The sequence below is a fragment of the Argentina silus genome (genome assembly GCF_951799395.1).
Source record: "Argentina silus genome assembly, chromosome: 13".
Lineage (NCBI taxonomy): Eukaryota > Metazoa > Chordata > Actinopteri > Argentiniformes > Argentinidae > Argentina > Argentina silus.
Window position 1 is genome coordinate 12,587,796 of NC_139667.1, and position 19,649 is coordinate 12,607,444.

The window sequence follows — 19,649 nt, forward strand, 5'->3', positions numbered from 1 at the left end:
GTGATGATTCATCAGACCCAGACCAGCTACCGTTCCAGTGATGTGGCACATCAGAGAAGGCTGGATGAGTCTTTATGGAGACTGAGTAGCAGCAGCAGCACTCTCTCCCAGGTGTCCTGTTTCACTGGTTATCTGTCAGCAGATGGGCTTGGGTCACCTGATGGCTTCACTGCCTGGGAGCTGCAGCGGTAGCTGTTTTAATGCACAACCAACACCAGAGTATAGTTACCATGTGAAAACATTGACAAAATATCACAGAGTTATAGGCTAATAAGTGTATTGTGAGTGCTAATAACAGGTGAGCTATCATTTAATAAGTGGGCACGCTCTGAATTTGTGTTCTAAACCTGTGAAATATTACTCATGCTAAGGCTTACTTAGTGTGTCCTGAATAGTTATGCGACTAACTATACTGCATTTTTGCAGCTTTGATAAATGATTCAGACCTACAAGTTCATGCGATGCTGTCTCTTGGTGTTCGAACAGCATATGACTTTCATTTTTCTGTTTTTGTTTTTGTGTTGTGTTTTTTGTTTTTGTTACTCTTGTCTATAACTTGTCTATAACTGTGTTGCTCTTGTCTATAACTGTTCTGAACTGTGTCGTGTGCTTTTTTGTTAGGTGTGGACTGCTACAATTGCTACAACAGCTAATGGGGGATTCTAATAAACTAAACTAAAACTGTCAGTTCAATGATCATCAATAGAGACATGTTGTTGCAATTTAACGGGCATATTAGTACATGGTTTATGCACAGGTAAGAACATACTGATGATACGTCCTATCTTTCACACATCTGCCAGGAGCACCGTCGGTTGGACAGCGACCGTTCTATTGGCGGGCAGTGTCCTCAACAGCAGAGGAGCGCGTCACACCGCGTCGGCCAATAGGAGTCCAGTTTGTGGTAGATTTACTCAAACATCCTTTTGGCGTTGTGGCATAAAAACAGATATCACCATTCCCCGTGTCGTGCACATGAGTGTGATGAAAAGCATTTTCCATCTGGTGCGTTTTTTCTATGAGGTGTTATCGGTGACATAGGTGTGTAAGCTAATACAGAATGGATGATTGTTCTATCACCGGGGAAAGCACGGATGCTATAGTCATGGATTCTCCTGCACGGGCTGAGAGACGTGCACAAGAGGCTTGTCAGAGGTACGTCTTTTCATTAAGTGCGAGTTACCCTTTTAGTGCACTAATTAATCCTGTCAACTGATTGAATATTAGGCTACTGTATTCCAAAATGTAAATGTATATGGGTTCATTTATTCCTCAATTGTGGTCGCAATGTCTCTGGTCAATACATCAATCAATTGTCCTGTGTGATTTTTTTTTTTTTTTTTTGGCAGTTGTGTCAATTGTGATGTTTTGATTTCACACCATAAAATATCCGATTTCCACCTGACCTGACATGATGAAAATCACGCACTTTTCTCACTGCTCTCCTTCTATGGGATGTGAAACAAACAAGAGAAGCCAATCCCATATGCTGGAGGGGGATCTGTCTTATTTTGCTTGTATTGTTTGTTTGTGTACTGTGAAAATCAATGCATTTTTTTCCCCAGATATTAATTCTTAGGTTTGTGTTCAAAAGACTCCATCAACAGCCATGTATTGATTAGATGTATTGATTATAATCACACATGATATGAAGTAACATGTGATTTGATCCGCAAAGAAAAACACTTAATCTATTCAATTCACATCGTCCGTTTACTTTCATCCATAGCCTCCTGAGATCCAGAGATGTTTGGTATTCCTCATCTCTCTCCTGCAGAACATCTCAGTCAGCATAATGCTGCTCCAGGGGGGGCTTGAATCCCCAAAACGCTGCTTCAAAACATGACAGTTTGCTGACACGGTCATGTGAGATTATATCAGATGAAACCACAACAAAAGCCCACAAGAACCTCCACGGTGCCCGAGGCTGTGCGGTTTGAGTTGTCAACCTGACTGTCAGTCCAGAGCCTTCTGCCCCAGCCTAGCAGCCTTGCAGGCAGCAGTGGTCATATAAGGTAGCTTGCTACTGTAGCAACAACAACAACAACCGTATGGTTTCAGCAAGCCTCACATGCTCCCTGATCCTTCTATATGCTTTCGGTCCCTGCGACTATTGGCTTGATCAATACTTATTTGATCAATACCTATTTGATCAATACGCACACAGTGCAGTGCATACGAGGAAATGACAATTTCTGCCTCTACCAGCTTCTTCTGACATTCACTTAATAGTATTATTCCTAGATGTGATATCCACGGTGAGGCCACTCAGTCAATATTGATACTGATGATGAGTTGGTATATTGTACGCGTCTGTGGATTAGGTAACTATCGGCAGATGATAAGATAAACAGTTCAGTAATGACCTGCTATGAACTATATGACTTGGATTATAGAAGTGTTGTAATTGACAGAATTGTGCTGTAGGCTGTATGTGTTGTGGGGTTAAGAAAAGGGAAGTGATTGAACTGATTGAATTCGGACTCAGTGAAGCTGATACCATGAATAAAATGTGGCCTTCTGTGCTTTTGTTTCCAGTGGTTAAGTGAGGCGAGAGAGAAGAGCAGTGTCATCGTTAAAGATAACCATGTTCAAAAATCCTTTTAAAGACACATTTAATAGCCTACCAATGTTCTATTGTGGGTAGTGCTCTCCCTATGTTAACTCAGTTGTGAGAGAGGCTATTTCTGAGGTAGTTATTTCAGAGCTTGTGGGCAGCAACTTGATTACCCCCTCCTTGAGGTATTTTTGTAATGTTCCTTTTAATAATTAATCAGCTCCACAAATTGCCCTTTCTGTGCTTGCGTGCCGTGGCTCTATGAAAAGCTGTCATTGAGAAAAGCAATCTTTTAGTTGAATGATACCTTCCACGACAGATGTAATGGCTAATGGCTAATAATATCTACCACTATCCCCAGAGTAACACCTGTGTTTAATTGTAGCACTTGACCTCTGTAGTAACACTGTAGGGTGAGACAGGGGTTCAAGAGAAGGGAGGGGGGGGGTCACACACCCCCATAACAAACCAGCTACTCCCATAGGAATTTTAATGTGTTTTTATTGAACCTTTATTTTGGCAGGGAGTCCAATTGAGATCAGGGTCTCTTTTACAAGGGAGCCCTGCATAAACACGATCTGCAACCATACATCATACACAATTACAACAATGTGGGCAACCCCATTAGTGTCCAATACATATGTGTTGGGCACCCCCCCCCCCCCCCCCCCCGAGAGTGGATAACTCATCAACATGTTGTGCAGTCTGCAGTACATGCTGCTGCTCTCCTCCATGCTGGGCAGTGCAGACTGGGCTACATACAATATGAGGCAGGGGAGGCTGCTGGAGGTAGAAATCAGTGGACTCATTGTAATGTATGGAATGGAAAAAGGAATGGTATCAACCATGGTTGGTGTGGTTGGTGTGGTAGTCCTGGTTGGTGTGGTAGTCCTGGTTGGTGTGGTTGGTGTGGTAGTCCTGGTTGGTGTGGTAGTCCTGGTTGGTGTGGTAGTCCTGGTTGTTGTGGTAGTCCTGGTTGGTGTGGTTGGTGTGGTAGTCCTGGTTGGTGTGGTAGTCCTGGTTGGTATCGTAGACCTGGTTGGTGTGGTAGTCCTGGTTGGTGTGGTGGTACTGGTTGGTGGGGTTGGTGTGGTTGGTGTGGTAGTCCTTGTTGGTGTGGTTGGTGTGGTAGTCCTGGTTGGTGTGGTACTCCTGGTTGGTGTGGTTGGTGTGGTAGTCCTTGTTGGCCTGGTCCACCTGGTATGCCTGTTCGGTGTGGTGGGCCTGGTCGATGTGTTGTGGTTGGTGTGGTAGTCCTGGTTGGTGTGGTAGTCCTGGTCGGTGTGGTTGGTATGGTAGTCCTGGTTGGTGTGGTGGACCTGGACAATGTGGTGGGCCTGGTTGGTGTGGTTGGTGTGGTAGTCCTGGTTGGTATGGTTGGTGTGGTAATCCTGGTTGGTGTGGTGGACCTGGACGATGTGGTGGGCCTGGTTGGTGTGGTTGGTGTGGTAGACCTGGTTGGTGTGGTGGGTCTGGTCAATGTGGTGGGCCTGGTTAGTGTGGTTGGTGGGGCCTGGTTGATGTAGTACTTCTCGTTGGTGTGGTAGTCCTGGTTGGTGTGGTTGGTGTGGTAGTCCTGGTTGGTGTGGTTGGTGTGGTAGTCCCGGTTGGCCTGGTCCGCCTGGTATGCCTGTTCGGTGTGGTGGGCCTGGTAGATGTGGTGGGCCTGGTCGGTGTGGTGGGCCTGGTCAATGTGTTGTGGTTGGTGTGGTAGTCCTGGTTGGTGTGGTTGGTGTGATAGTCCTGGTTGGTGTGGTTGGTGTGATAGTCCTGGTTGGTGTGGTTGATATGGTAGTCTTGGTTGGTGTGGTGGACCTGGATGATGTGGTGGGCCTGGTTGGTGTGGTTGGTGTAGTAGTCCTGGTTGATGTGGTAGTCCTGGATGGTGTGATTGGTGTGGCTGGTGTGGTTGTCCTGGTTGGTGTGGTAGTCCTGGTTGGTGTGGTAGTCCTCGTTGGTGTGTTAGTCGTGGTTGGTGTGGTTGGTGTGGTTGGTGTGGTAGTCCTGGTTGGCCTGGTCCGCCCTGGTATGCCTGTTCAGTGTGGTGGGCCTGATCGATGTGGTGGGCCTGGTTGGTGTGGTAGACCTGGTCGATGTGGTGGGCCTGGTCGATGTGGTGGGCCTGGTCAATGTGGTGTGCCTGGTCGGTGTGGTGTGCCTGGTCAGTGTGGTGGGCCTGGTCAGTGTGGTGGGCCTGGTCGATGTGGTGGGCCTGGTCGGTGTGGTGGGCCTGGTCGATGTGGTGGGCCTGGACTCTGGGCCTCACAGTCAACACCTGGACTCTGGGCCTCACCGCCATCACCTGTCCTGAAGATTGTCTCCTGAAGATTCTAAAGACTCTGTCCAGAAGACCAGCGGGACGCACCCTGGGCCTCACAGCCATCACCATGGGCTCCCAGTGTGGTGTGGTAGTCCGGGTTGGTGTGGTAGTCCTGGTTGGTGTGGTTGGTGTGGTAGTCCCGGTTGGTGTGGTTGGTGTGATAGTCCTTGTTGGCCTGGTCCACCTGGTATGCCTGTTCAGTGTGGTGGGCCTGGTCGATGTGGTGGGCCTGGTCAGTGTGGTAGGCCCGGTAGGTGTGGTAGGCCTGGTCGATGTAGTGAGCCTGGTCGATGTGGTGTGGTTGGTGTGGTAGTCCTGGTTGGTGTGGTAGTCCTGGTTGGTGTGGTTGGTATGGTAGTCCTGGTTGGTGTGGTGGGCCTGGTCAATGTGGTGGGCCTGGTTGGTGTGGTTGGTGTGGTTGGTGTGGTAGTCCTGGTTGGCCTGGTCCGCCTGGTATGCCTGTTCGGTGTGATGGGCCTGGTCAATGTGGTGGGCCTGGTTGGTGTGGTGGGCCTGGTCGGTGTGGTGGGCCTGGTCGATGTGGTGGGCCTGGTCGGTGTGGTGGGCCTGATCTCTGGGCCTCACGGCCATTACCTGGACTCTGGGCCTTACGGCCATCACCTGGACTTTGGGTCTCACGGCCAACACCGGGACTCTGGGCCTCACTGCCATCACCTCGACTCTGGGCCTCACCGCCATCACCTGTCCTGAAGATTCTTTCCTGAAGACTCTGAAGACTCTGTCCAGAAGACCAGCAGGTCTCATCCTGGGCCTCACGGCCATCACCTTGGGCTCCCAGGGCGCACAGATACCTCCAGAGCTCGCAGTTATCACTCCATCTGCAGCCGAGGTCCGAGCTGTCAATGAAGAGGAAACAGCTGTTAGATAGTAAAGAACAGTATGATAAAGGACAATATGGTAACAGATAGCAGCAGTTGGACAGTAGTAGCTAGATATACATATTTATTCCACAAGATAAACACAATATTAGGAAGAGACCCTTTCACCTGAGGAGTTTGCCATGTTGAAGAGATGGAGAGGGAGATGGAGCAGGAGAGGGTTGGGATAGTAGCCTCTGGGCTGAGGGACCAGTAGAGTCCAAAGGAACCGGGGTGGTCTTGAGGTGGTGGGATCAAGCCAGATGATAGTTGAGCTATTGTACAGTACAGTCGAGTCAATATTGCTGCAGGTAAGATCTCCAGACAACATTACATTAGGCCTAAGTGATAATTCTATTAGAGAATCAAATTAAATTGGGTACAGTATTCAAAGATTATGATTTTTTCTTAAATCAAGTTTGTAAAAATGAATACAAAAAATAGACCCCTACCTATTTCTCAGAGCTAATTAAGCATGCAATTGAACAACTCCGCAGAATGAATTGTCACACGTCTGTTCTTCATCAGCAAAATGTGTCTTATAAATGCATTAATCGTTTCTTGGTTTTTGTAGAATATAGAAGTCTACTGTGACGTATTGGATGATTCCATGGAGATAGAGTTATTTGTTGCTATAACAACATATGACGTCGTTATTGTTTGAAATTACGTTTTCGATTGTGTTACTATTCAGCGGGAAACCAAACATCTTTCACCAAATGACAATCAAGGCGCTTCTAATGCTAGAAATGTAAAAAAAAAAAAAAAAAAAAAAAAAAAAAAAAAGTATCCTCACAGGGTTCCGAGACTTAAAAAAAAAACATTAAAAAATGCATGCATTCATTTTTGTTAATCTAATCTGTATTTCACCCACTGGCGGTGGACGACGCTCTGTCAAGCGCATGGAGCTAATCAGAATCAAAGAAGAAGACAAGTGCAGTTACCATTAGTTAAAACTTCTCCACGAACTCAACTAACTGCGAATCAACTAAACTAATAACAGAGCGATCAGGATTTACACAGTCACAGATTAAACGTAAACCAGTAAATTGTCCGGTTTGGGGGAACGCGTTCAAAGCGCGGCTAATCCAGGTCAATTCTATTTGACCCAGCAATAGCTTCATCATGTTTGTATGTTGGAGAAATAGTACAACAGGACTATAAATAGAACTTTATTGCATTCTTTGTTACTGAGGTAATCAACGCTCTCAGTGCCAACCAGAACTCCATTTAGAAAAAAGGCTTTATTTGTCCATATATGTTGCAGTCTTCTCTCTTGCTGTGACTTTAATTTAACAAATGAATACATTAAATTGTCTTTATTTTTAGTATTACAGTATTTCCCATTAGTCAGCACCTCATTTGGGTGTCTATTCTGTATATGTGAGTACATTTCTATATAAACAAATCATTTGCCAAAGATAATTTCCCTTGTCTTGGGTATTGGCTCAGCATTTATATTTTATCAGTGGTTATTTTCATGGGTTGAAAGTGACATGTGTGTCAGTCTTTATGTGCACTTCAAGTTTAGTCACTAAACTTCTTCCTGCCATGATTGAAAAGTCTGTGACCTGGCTAATGATGGGTCAAGGTTCACTTCAGATGCTTGTTTTTCTGCCATACTGTATGATGAAACAATACCATTCCTAAATCATATATACTTCAAACAACCCACAAAAAAAGAATGTGGATTGTTTGGACACTAATGCATTATAACTCTTCATACTGTAGCCATGTATGATGCCTTATAATGTCTTCATAATAGGTTACGTCTATCTGTACAATTTCTTTTCCATCTAATAGAAAATGACTGGTAATGGCACCTGATCATTATGAGACGATATCAGACACAATGCAGTAATTCTCATTACTAATATTTATTGACTTCTCACCTCTCTTTTTCAGGAGAGCATTTCTGTCATTACAGTTATCTATCATACCTCATGCAAGGCTATAGTTATTTACTCTTCTTGTAAAGCGCACTGTATTGCATCTGTGTATGAAATGTGCTTTATAGATGAAGTATGTAGCCCATGGCTAGAATGTTCTTGACAAAACGTCAGTGGTCTGTGTGATTGTTGATGTTTGGAACTTCTCAGAGAGAAAGAGACCCCTCAGGACAGTCCCCATGTCAACAGAAACCTGTTACCACAGAAACCTCCATTACCATTCCATTTCCATTGCAATACCATAAACAGACAATCCAATATGAGAGCTTGACATGACAGGTCTAATTGAATTGAAAGAAACAAAAAATAATAAGGAGAGGCTGTGTAGGTAGAAATCTTAGGACAGGCTCATTTTAATGCATGGAATATAATGAGGAATGGAATCAAACATGTTCCAAACATTCCTCATTCCATTCCATGCTTTACAATGAGCCCGTCCACCGATTTCTACCTCCACCAGCCTCCGCTGGTATGAGGGCTAGTCTTCATGGCCCTATTGGAAACGGAACCGTAACCAACGTGTTTTTCCTGTTAGTGAGTCTGGTGAGGCAAGCTGGCGGCGATGCGTCACAGCTGCCCACCATGAGTGAGACGCATTGGTTCCCCGAGTCTAAACAAACAGGCCATCTTGATGTGGTTCTGCTCATCTGCTGCGTAGGATTGGCTTGTATAAAAGCTCCTGGCCTGGTCCTAGATCTGTAAGCCTATCCAGGGGAGGCTGATGGAGGTAGACATCGGAGGACAGGCTCATTGTAATGCCTGGAACGGAATGAGGAATGGTATCAAACACGTGTGTTGTTGGTTGTTGACTACCACTATGCCAAAGACATGTTCCTTGACAACAATACAGCTCCCTCTATATGATGTGTGATGTCACTCTGTAAAGCTGTGAAATGATTCGCTGCTCACAGTTGGTACTCGACAGCTAACCGTTACCTCACAAACTATTACCTTGTGGTGACTCAGCTCTTGCTGCACTGCTCAGCCATCTCTCCTAGAAGGTTGGTTCTGTAAACAAGCCACCTGAGTGGCTGGTCCTATGGTCTGTGTTTACTTAATCGGTTGCCGTGGTGATAAGGCAGGAAGTGAGCCTCGGTCCACCTGGCAGTGAAACAACAAAGCATGTGTCTGACCAGGGACCCCCATCATGTCCCTTTTTCACACAGACGACTGCACTACCCATAGTGCCACTTGATCCTGTAACCTGTGACAACTGCAACTGCAATACACTGTTCTGTTTTGGTTTTCTCGCCCCTTAATTGGTGAGTCATGTTGAGATAACACTCTGCGTGAATGTCTGGGTCAGTCCTGTTCTTGATAACGGTAATGCTTTGAAATTAATATTACTCATAGTTCAGTGAATAATGATTCTGATTCATTGCTGTTTCCTGTCGTTAATACAGTCTTGCTCATTAGTGGTGATGATTCAGTTCAGCTCAGCTCGCTAGTGTTCCGCATTAGTTCCAGAATAGAAAAGAACATAATAGAATAGAATAGAACAGAAACATTATAAAATTTTTACACGCAATTAGCCTTGCACACACATAAACAAGCGCTGGTAACATTATTATAAAACCAGTGGAGGTAGAAATCGGAGGACGGGCTCATTCTAATGCATGATATGGAATGAATTACAATGACATACCATCCCCTTCCATGCATTACAATGATCCTGTCCTCCGATTTCTACCTCCACCAGCCTCTACTCCATAGGGGCATACTGCATACTACAGTACATTAAACCCTGAGGAAGAGAAGCACATATCCACACCCCCAAACCTCTGTGCTGTGCACTTCTGCCACAGTCATGGGTGCCATCAGTCACCCTTGATCAGGTCCACACTGTACCCCCCCCCACCCCCACTCCCACCCCCCACCACCTCGTAGGCTCTGTCTTAGTCTTATGCGTGTTGACAGCCAAGGCTGACAGAACCGCTTTCTCTGCCTCTAATTGGGCCTTGGAGCACTGCAACAATACGCTACACAGACCCCATTCCTCAGCCCAATTAATTCTGTTTGCCTACTCGTATCTGGGTAAGAAATGATAGCTGTTGTGAGGGAGATGGTTGAAACGTTGTCTCGTCAGAAATATTGGGGTGCTTTTATACTGGATAGAATGACAGCTGGAGGTGAGCTCAGGCGTGTCACATAACCACCAAGGATGGCTGGTGGAAGTAAAAATCGGAGGACAGGCTCATTGTAATGCATGGAATGGAATGGTATAAACACACATGTTTCTCCTCTGCCTCCTCCCCTGTCTCCTCTACTCTCTCCCCTTTCTCCTCCCCTCTCCTGTCTCCTCCCCTGCCCTCTCCCCTGCCTCCTCTCCTCTCTTTTCTCCCCTGTCTCCACTCCTGCCTCCTCTCTCCTCTCCCCTGTCTCCTATCCTGTCTCCTCTCTCCTCTCCCTACCTCCTCTCTCCCCTCCACTGTCTCCTCTCTCCTCTCCCCTGCCTCCTCTCCTGTCTCCTCTCTCCTCTCCCCTGTCTCCTATGCTGCCTCCCTCCTCTCCCCTGTCTCCTATCCTGCCTCCCCTCCCCTCCTATCCTGCCTCCCCTCCCCTATCCTGCCTCCCCTCCCCTATCCTGCCTCCTCTCCCCTCTCCCCTGCCTTCTCTCTCCCCTTCCCTGTCTCCTCTCTCCTCTCCCCTGTCTCCTATCCTGCCTCCCCTCCCCTCCTATCCTGCCTCCCCTCCCCTCCTATCCTACCTCCTCTCCCCTGTCCCCTGCCTTCGCTCTCCCCTCTCCCCTGCCTCTCCTCCTGTCCCCTCTCCTCTCCACAGTGAGATCCCAGAGGTGTCTCTGTGCCCTCCTGACAGCAACAGCGTTTCCACCGAGGCCCGGGTGACTCTGATCCAACCGGACGGGGACCCGTCTGACAGCTGCAGCAGCCTTCCTCGCCCCTCCTCCTCCTCTTCCTCCCAGCTCTACCACCAGGTCGCCCAGGGCTGCGCCTACCATTCGCCGCAGCCCAGGCGATGTCACTGCTGCACCCACCACAAGCCCATCAAAAACAACGCCTGTCCGGACTCTCATCCAATCACAGCTGGCCCTCGGACGGACTGCTCGTCCGGGGCCGGCAGCGTCAAGCCACCTGGCGGAGGTCATAGCTGTAGCCCCGCCCACGTGGCGTCGTGTCATAATGCTGTCCGCTGCCATTGGCTGCACGGGTCACAAGATGGCGGGGCCCACAAGCGGACGCAGCGTCACATAGTGACGGTCAGGTGTGTGTTATTAACACATACTCCGCGGTGAAGTTGCCCTCTTAGTTGTGATCTAGGATCAGCTTACCCTCTACATATGGTAACCTTACCCATGGGAGGGTAATATTAAGAACTGACATGAACCCAGCACCCAGGGGCAACTCTACCCCACACCATTGTCTTACTGAATACAGATAATAGCAGATAGCAGTCCCAGATCTGTATGTGTTTTAGCCAACTCCCCTGTTGGTGGCAATTTTCTTAAAGCACATATCAGGGGAGGCTGGTGGAGGTAGAAATCGGAGGACGTGTAATACAATTCCTCATTCCATTCCATGCATTACAATGAGCCCGTCCTCCGATTTCTACCTCCACCAGCCTCCCCTGACACATCTGAAACCATGCTGTACGGTACTTACGTAATCTCCCAAAATCTCCCCTTAAAACAAGGTCAATAATGCAAAACTATTTTGTTCCCATTGTAGGGATGAGGGACTCTACTGGATCCCTAGAAAGTCAGTATTCATGACAAGATCATTATGTTAAAGCAACATGTCCATAAACATGTCCATCACATCCAATGTATTACAGTGCATGACAGTCATTTAGACATTGACTGGACATCCTTGACAACCACATTCAAATTCAGATTCACAGAGCTTCGTTGTAGCTCGCATGATCCTCTGGTTGAAAGAGAATTGCATGATTCAAGTATAAGTGGCCTATTCACGGTCAGGGCAGCTTTTACATTATATTTCAAAAGCATAAGCACATAAGTTAAATGTTTCACTTCAATCAATGCACAATGCTTGATCCATTTTCTAAGAGGGCACTTTACCATTGAATGTGACGCTTATCTTCACTCTGACAGCCCATTAGGAATGAGCGTTTGAGAGAGCCTCTTGTTCTGTGGTGGTGGTTGACAGTTCATTCTTCTTCTGTGGTGTTGGTAGACAGTAAGGCCTACTACTCATGTACCAACATCAAACATTCTACAGTACTTCAATGCACAATGCTTCAACCATTTTCCTCAGAGGATGTTCCTATTAGGCCCATGACAGCCTATTGAGGATGTGTCACTGAGACCTCCTTCTTCTGTGGTGGTGGTTGACAGTTGCTTCTTCATCTTCTTCTTTTTCTTCTTCTTCATTGTTTTCTTCTGTGGTGTGCGTTGACAGCTACTCCCAGGTGATTGTGAGATATCCTCTGGCGGTGCTCGTGGGATGTGCGCTAGTCCTCCTGGGATGTTCCCTAGCCGGCCTGCTGATTGGTCCTCTGCCAGACTTCTCTGACCCACTATTGGTGAGTGTCTGGCCAGGGCTCCCTCTGTGTGCCAGATCCCTGTCAGACTCTCTCTGTCTCTCTCTGCCCCCTCAATAACCCTGCAGTTGTAACATCTTTCAAAATGTCATTTTTGGTTCAGCTTAGGGTTTAATCAACCATGTCACTTCAACCAGACTGCAGTCTGTCGAATGAACCAAAATAGATGGTATTTCCAGTGACATACTCTGAAATGGGTTACTTTACTATTTGTACAATATACTGTACATCAATACATTGTGAGAACATTGTGTCAGAGAAGAAAATATCCTTGGAAAAATACTGGATACCATACCATGTCATAATTCTAAGATCCCATGCTCCCCCTCCCCCCCAGAATGAACACCACTTTCAATAAGGTGCACTATCATTGTCAATCCCCTCCTCATTTCCAGAGCATCCCTCTCAGCATTACATGTCATTAAACAAGCATTAGCATAAGTCCTTTTCATTCTCCTAACATTTCCCAAACAGACTTAATTAATTTACACCCTGCATTATATCCCACATGCTTATTAATTCAGCGCATTGTTTTCCCCCTGCTTCAGTGGTTACCAGGAGAGGTTGTTGTTCCATGAGCTTTGATGTTTACTGTGTGTTATGTTGCAGGGATTTGAGCCTCGGGGGACATACATAGGTGTCCGTCAGTCTGCCTTGACCAAGCTTCACCAGAACACAGGCCCAGGGGGAACACTTTCTCTGGCACCTCCACGGCTCAAGGACAAGGACAAGGCAGCAGGGAGGTAGGCCTACTGCAGGGGAGGCTGGTGGAGGTAGACATCGTAGGACGGGGCTCATTGTACTGCAATGTCTTTTTTGTCGAAACGTCGAATTTTCATTTTCACCTAGAATACCCTAGTCCCTAACACTGTATATGTCAGGGGACGCTGGTGGAGGTAGAAATCGGAGGACGGGGCTCATTGTAATGCACGGAATGGAGTGAGGAATGGTATCAAACACACGTGTTACAATGAGCCCCGTCCTCCAATTTCTACCTCCACCAGCCTCTACTGGTATGTATCCCAAAACATATAGAGCCCTTTCATTATAGGCAGTGTCATAGCCCTTGGGTTGGTACTGTGTAGACATGGATGACATCCCCCTGCCGCAACCCTGAGAGCACAAGATGGCAACGACAACAAAGGAGAACCACAGGACACCACACACATCCTCTGCCCAGATTCTGTAATTACTCACTAACACGGGCAAGAATTTGGCACATTTCACAGGCACGACCACAGACGGAGGATTCAAAGGCAAAAAAAAAAGCTTTATTGTTCCCACAAACATGGCTGCAATTGAACGCAATCAATCTAGAATGGAAATAACCCAATAAAACATGAAACTAGAAGCAGCTCATTATTACGCAGGCATTCCCACAGCTTGTCTTCTCCATGTGTTAAATGTGGTCAAATAGAGTAATTGATTTAATGAATTGTAAAGGCAGCCCGCATGTCCTTTGTTGCCTGGGGTGCTGCTTCTGCTGTCATTGTCATGGATCTCTCTAACCTGAGCTAACAGAAGCTCCCCCCCCCCCTCTCTCTCACACACACACACTCTATCTCTCTCTCTCTCTCTCACTCTACCTCTCTTTCTCACTCTCTCACACACTCTGCCTTTCTCTCTCTCTCTCTGTTTCTCTCTCACACTCTACCTTTCTCTCTCTCTCTCTCTCTCTCTCTCTCTCTCTCACACACACACACACACTCTATCTCTCTCTCTCTCTCTCACTCTACCTCTCTTTCTCTCTCTCTCACACACTCTGCCTTTCTCTCTCTCTCTTTCTGTTTCTCTCTCACACTACCTTTCTCTGTCTCTCTCTCTCTCTCTCTCTCTCTCTCTCTCTGCTGTGTGTGTGTGTGTGTGTGTGTGTGTGTGTGTGTGTGTGTGTGTGTGTGTGTGTGTGTGTGTGTATACACGTCTATAAAGTTATGGAGATGGTAGTGGCGGGGAGGCCAGTGGAACCCAGGACCTCTCCAGACAGAGGCTGAGGAGGATGTTGGACAGAGACTCAGCTCAGGACACGTTTCTCTGTGACACTCCAGGTAGGCACCCAACTAACTAACAATCAAATCAAATCAAACTTCATTTAAAATGCATAAGACACTTCACAGAAAAGCAGACACAATTTCAGTAAATCAAAACTAACCCAGTTGGTCTGGTCCCTTACATCACAAGGGGCAACAACCCTAGTCATCATGGTCTTACGTCAGGTATCGTCATTCTAGCGTGACGCCACTTCGCCTGAACTACTGTGTGGACGAAGTCACGCTATCTGTTGTAAGACAGTGCCCAAGCCCCTCATGTTCATTTAATTTCCAGTTAAACACAGAACATTAGTTAATAGTCCCCACAACCCCCTTGTTATATATCAACCCAGATAATTAAAGACAGTGTTTGCTGATGATTAATGTGTTGTTCTCCTTCTGTGGTTCTTCTTCTGTGGTGTTATAGGGGAGGGCTACGCCCAGCTGGTCTTCCGCTCAGGGAACTCTGCTAGTCTGTGGAGTCTGAAGGCCATCTACTCCATGTGTGAGATGGAGCAGGCCAGGGTAGGTCCTCATTGGCTTAGTCAGCGCACCATCTGGCATACACAACACCACCATACCCAACATCACAGGCCAGTTAATGAAATCAGTGAAGGAATTGAACTAACTGAATAAATAAAATAGTTTGCTGCAAAAGATGGCCCTTGGGATCTTTGATCTTTGGATCACACACTGATATTCCTAAAATATTTAAATGGTGTGCCGGTCTTTGTTCTCACATAGTGAACCTTAGTGGGTAGATCAAAACAAGTTGAATGTGAAATGTCAATTTCCTGATTTTTATTATGAACTAATTTACTAATTAAATAATCTTTTTCAAATGTGTTTAAATGCTGATAAGGGTCTCTGAGTTTTAATATCTAGACAAACAGAAAGATAACACAAAAATACATTAAAAAATATATATATTTATAATATATATTTATAATATATATATATATATATATATATACTCAGCAACACTTTATTAGGAACACTATACTAATACTGAGTAGGGCGTCCCTTTGCTCTTAAAACAGCCTCAATTCTTCATGGCATTGATTCCACAAGATGTTGGAAACATTCCTTTGACTCTGGTCCATGATGACATGATTGCATCACGCAATTCCTGCAGATTTTTCAAGTGCACTTTGAAGCTGTGAATCTCCCATTCTACCACATCCCAAAGGTGTTCTATTGGATTCAGATCCGGTAACTGGGAAGGCCACTGAAGAACACTGAACTCATTATCATGTTCATGAAACCAGTTTGAGACGACTTTTGCTTTGTGATATGGTGCATTATCATGCTGGAAGTAACCATCAGAGGATGGGTAAATTGTGGCCATGAAAGGATGCACATGATCAGCAACAATACTCAAATAGGCTGTGGCATTCAAGCGATGAGCGAAAACATTCCCCACACCATTACACCACCTCCACCATGAGAAGGTGTACAGGTGTTCCTAATAAGTGTGTATATATAGTGTATATATACACAGAAGTGTATATATATATATATAAATCATATAAGAGTGTGTGTGTATATATATATATATATAAATCTTTCTTCTCTCTTTTTCAGATTCGGTCCCAAGCCCACTTCCAGGACCTGTGCAAGCAGCACGTGAGGTTGGAGGTGGACGGGGAAATGATCAGGGGAGGATGCTGTCCCAGCTGGTCACTGGGGAACTACCTGGCTGTGCTCAGCAATGCCTCGTCCTGCCTCAGCCTGACCCCCCAGCATGTCACTGAGTCCCTGAGCCTCCTGCGCTACTGCGCCCCCTACTACCACGCCGGGAGCCTGGTGGCGCCCTGCGCCGAGAGGCCCAAGTATGGCAACTGTGCCTCCGTGCCCACCAGGTGTAAACACTCCCGCGCTGTGTTCCATATACTACACTACTTGGTGGATAAGGACTTCCTAGGCCCACAGACGATAGAATACCAAGTCCCCTCGCTGAAGTACAGCCTCCTGTTCTTACCTGTGGAGAAGGGAGATCACATGATGGAGATTTATATCAACAACCTTGAGGGTCGCGAGCTGGCATACAATAACACTACCATCACAGGGATGGACCTAGGCATCAAGCAGAAGCTGTTCAAGTATTACCTGGCTAGGGACTCTGTCTACCCCGTCCTGGCTGTGGTTTCCCTGTTCTTTACCATGGCTCTGTATCTGCGCTCTCTCTTCATATCTACTCTGTCTATAGTAGCAATCACAGGATCTCTCCTGACTTCCTATTTCTTCTACAAAGTAGCGTTCCAGCTCACCTTCTTTCCTCTGCTGAACCTAGCAGCAGCTCTCGTCCTATTAGGCAGCTGTTCTAATCAAGCGTTCACCTTCATGGATTTCTGGAACCTCCAGCTATCCCAGAATCCACCTGCTTCCCTGGAGAAAAGAGTTAACCGCGCTCTCCAGGAAGTTGGGTATTTGACATTGGCCTCAGGCCTCACGTCTAGTGCCACCTTCTTCTGTGGTTACCTGAGTAGCATAACAGCGGTCAGGTGTTTTGCTGTTTACCTGGGAACCGCATCTTTAATCAATACTCTCTCTTCCCTGGTGTGGCTGCCTTGCGCTCTCATTCTACGCGAGCGTCACACGGTGGCGTCCTCCACCTCTGTAGCCTCTGCTCCCACCTGGAAGCCCTGCTGCACTAAAAGCCCCGGTGGATTCTGGGATACGAGCTCACGGAAGCGATGCCTCTTCACCGTGGGGCAGAAGCTGAGAGGGTTAAAACGAGGGTTGGCCGACACCTCAAATCTACTCTTCCTGAAAATCCTCCCTTGTGGAGTGGTGAAGTTCAGATATATCTGGGTGTGTTGGTTTGCAGTTCTGGCTGCAGGGGGCACGTATATCTCATGTGTTGATCCTGGTATGAAGTTACCTACTCTGGACAGCAGGGCTTTCCAGTTATTCCGCTCTAGTCACCCCTTTGAGAGGTACGACGCTGAGTATCGCCACCAGTTCATGTTTGAGCGGCTGAAGAACGGGGAGGATAAGCCTCTGACGGTGACCCTAGTTTGGGGGGTCATCCCTACTGATAACGGGGATCACTTCAACCCCAGAAGTAATGGATCTCTAGTGATGGACCCAGAGTTTAACATGAGTAGCCCGGACGCACAGGTGTGGCTTAGAGACCTGTGTGGGAGAGTTCAAAACCAAAGCTTTTATTCTCTACCGTTGTCCGAAGATGAGGGTTATGTGGACAACATGTGTCTAGTTGAGCAGCTTATACACTGGGTGTCCATACGACGTTGCTCGGAGAATGAAGACGCTCTCCATTTCTGTTGTAATGATATTCCCTTCCCCTACCCTCCCAGCACGTTTGAGCAGTGTCTCAGCATGATGGTAGCAGAGAGACATGCTGAGAGCCATCTGGCCAATAGTGGAGGCCTGTACTTTGAAACTGATGGCAGAGTAGTGGCCCTAGTCATAGTATTGAAAACCATACATCTCTATAGCTTTAACTTCAGTCAAACCACCCTTTTCTACAACAACATTGTGTCATGGTTTAATGGAGAGATTTCAGGGGCACCGCAGGGCCTGGAGAGAGGCTGGTTTGTGAGCGAGTTAACACTGTTCGACATACAGCAGTGTCTAAGCTCAGAGACCCTGGTCATCGCTGGCTTCTCTGTAGCATTAACATTCGCCTTGCTTCTCCTGACGACCTGGAATTTTCCGCTGACGGTTTACGGAACTGCTGCCGTGGGAGGAACTGTCTTTGTCACTGTGGGCCTCTTAGTCCTGTTGGAATGGCAGCTGAGTGGCGTGGAGGCTCTCTTCATATCCGCTGCGGCTGGACTGTCGGTTGACTTCTTAGCCAACTACTGCATATCCTACAGCTCAGCTCCGCACTCTGATAGAATAGGAAGAGTGGCCCACTCTGTGAAGAGGATGGGCTGCCCTGTAGCAATAGGGACCGTAGCCTTCTGCTGTGTGGGTATAATAATGCTGCCGTCTACTGCCTTGTTGCTCAGGAAGCTGGGGATATTCTTCTTTCTGGTGAAATGTGTAGCATGTGGGTTTGCCACCTTCTTTTTCCAATCCCTGTGTTGCTTTTTCGGCCCTCAGAAAAACTGTGGAAAGATAACTTTGCCGTGTTCCTCTGAACAAGTCGCCGAAGGCATCTGCTCCACAGCGGAACCAGGGGCCTCATCCTCTGCAGCTAACGGGGCGTTCGGGAGGTCTAGAGTCCGGAGGAATTTCAATAAAGATGGCGGTGGCGGCGGTGGTGGTTTTCTTTACCCCAACCAACAGCGCCATAGGCCACGGCATGTAGGGGGTGGTAGAGAGCCTGAGCAGTATGAGCTACAGCCACTAGCCTGTCAACTTAGCGATAGCTTTGAGAACAGCACCTGCACCAGTAAGCTCTCCAACAGACCCTCGGTCCTCTCTGATGATATCCAGTTCTGTGGGAGGGACGTAGAGAGAGGTAGCATTGAGGCAGACAGTGAGGAGATCTGTAGCAGGCACCATAAAGGCTGCCACCCACCCCCAGCTTTCCAGACCTCGTCCCCATATAAAGAGAACACCTTACGGCCTGTAGGTCCCACAGGTGACTTAGCTAAAGACAGGCTGCTGTGTAAGACGTGCAGAGGTCAGGCTGATGGGATCAAACACTGGACCGCATCCCTGTCCTCATCTTCCAGCATGGAGGGGACCATCATCAGCCAGACATTAGAGACCATGGACCAGCCTTCCATCTCCAAGGAAGAGAACACTATAGACAACATTCCCTCCCAGCGCCACCACCCCCACAAACGCCTGATGTCCTGCCAGTCTCAGAGCTCCTTCGATGGGCTGGAGGACTCCAACGAGACCTGTCTGAGTGACATAGAACCAGGACTCTCCAACACAGAGACTTCTGCTGATGCGGAGGCAGAGGAGGAGGTAGAGCCACAGCCTGGGCACCTTAATGGGAGGAGAGACACCCTGCGACTGTCACTGAGAGAGACTGTTTACGAGACAGGCTCTCCGGGATGCGGGAGGGGGCGTACAAGCCAGAGTGAGGAGCTGGTGATCCTGCCAAACAGTAAGCCGGATCTGCCTGATGTGTGGATCAAAAGAGATGGGCAGAGGGATACAAGCTGATTGTGGCTTCAGAATAAAGATTGGTAACCCTTTACATGAAGTTGCTTTATGCTTGTGTAATAATGCTGTAATTACTCTTCTGAGAGGCTTTGACATTATATGATCATGTTGGGACTGTTCCCATTCACATAAGGAACAGTCCCTATCTAAGTAGTATGTTGTTACAAGAGTATTACAGTGTTATTACAAAAGTGTAAGAGCAACTTAATTCAGAGAGTTGTTTACGTTTCTATCTTAGCATGACTGTTCAGTTTCTTGTCAAAGTCCAATCTAAGCTTGATTCACTAGTCAGAAACTACCAGGCAA

General features: G+C 47.1%; 1 protein-coding gene across 1 annotated transcript; it reads left to right on the forward strand.

Moving 5' to 3' along the window:
• Window positions 1-1,060: 1,060 nt before the first annotated feature.
• Window positions 1,061-19,343, forward strand: disp2 (dispatched RND transporter family member 2; the record flags this gene model as incomplete). Its single annotated transcript, XM_083683010.1, has 8 exons — window positions 1,061-1,155; window positions 10,486-10,926; window positions 11,391-11,420; window positions 12,084-12,207; window positions 12,835-12,968; window positions 14,155-14,270; window positions 14,680-14,777; window positions 15,837-19,343. The coding sequence occupies 8 exons, from the start codon at window positions 1,061-1,063 to the stop codon at window positions 19,341-19,343; spliced, it is 4,545 nt and encodes a 1,514-aa protein (XP_083539136.1).
• Window positions 19,344-19,649: the final 306 nt, after the last annotated feature.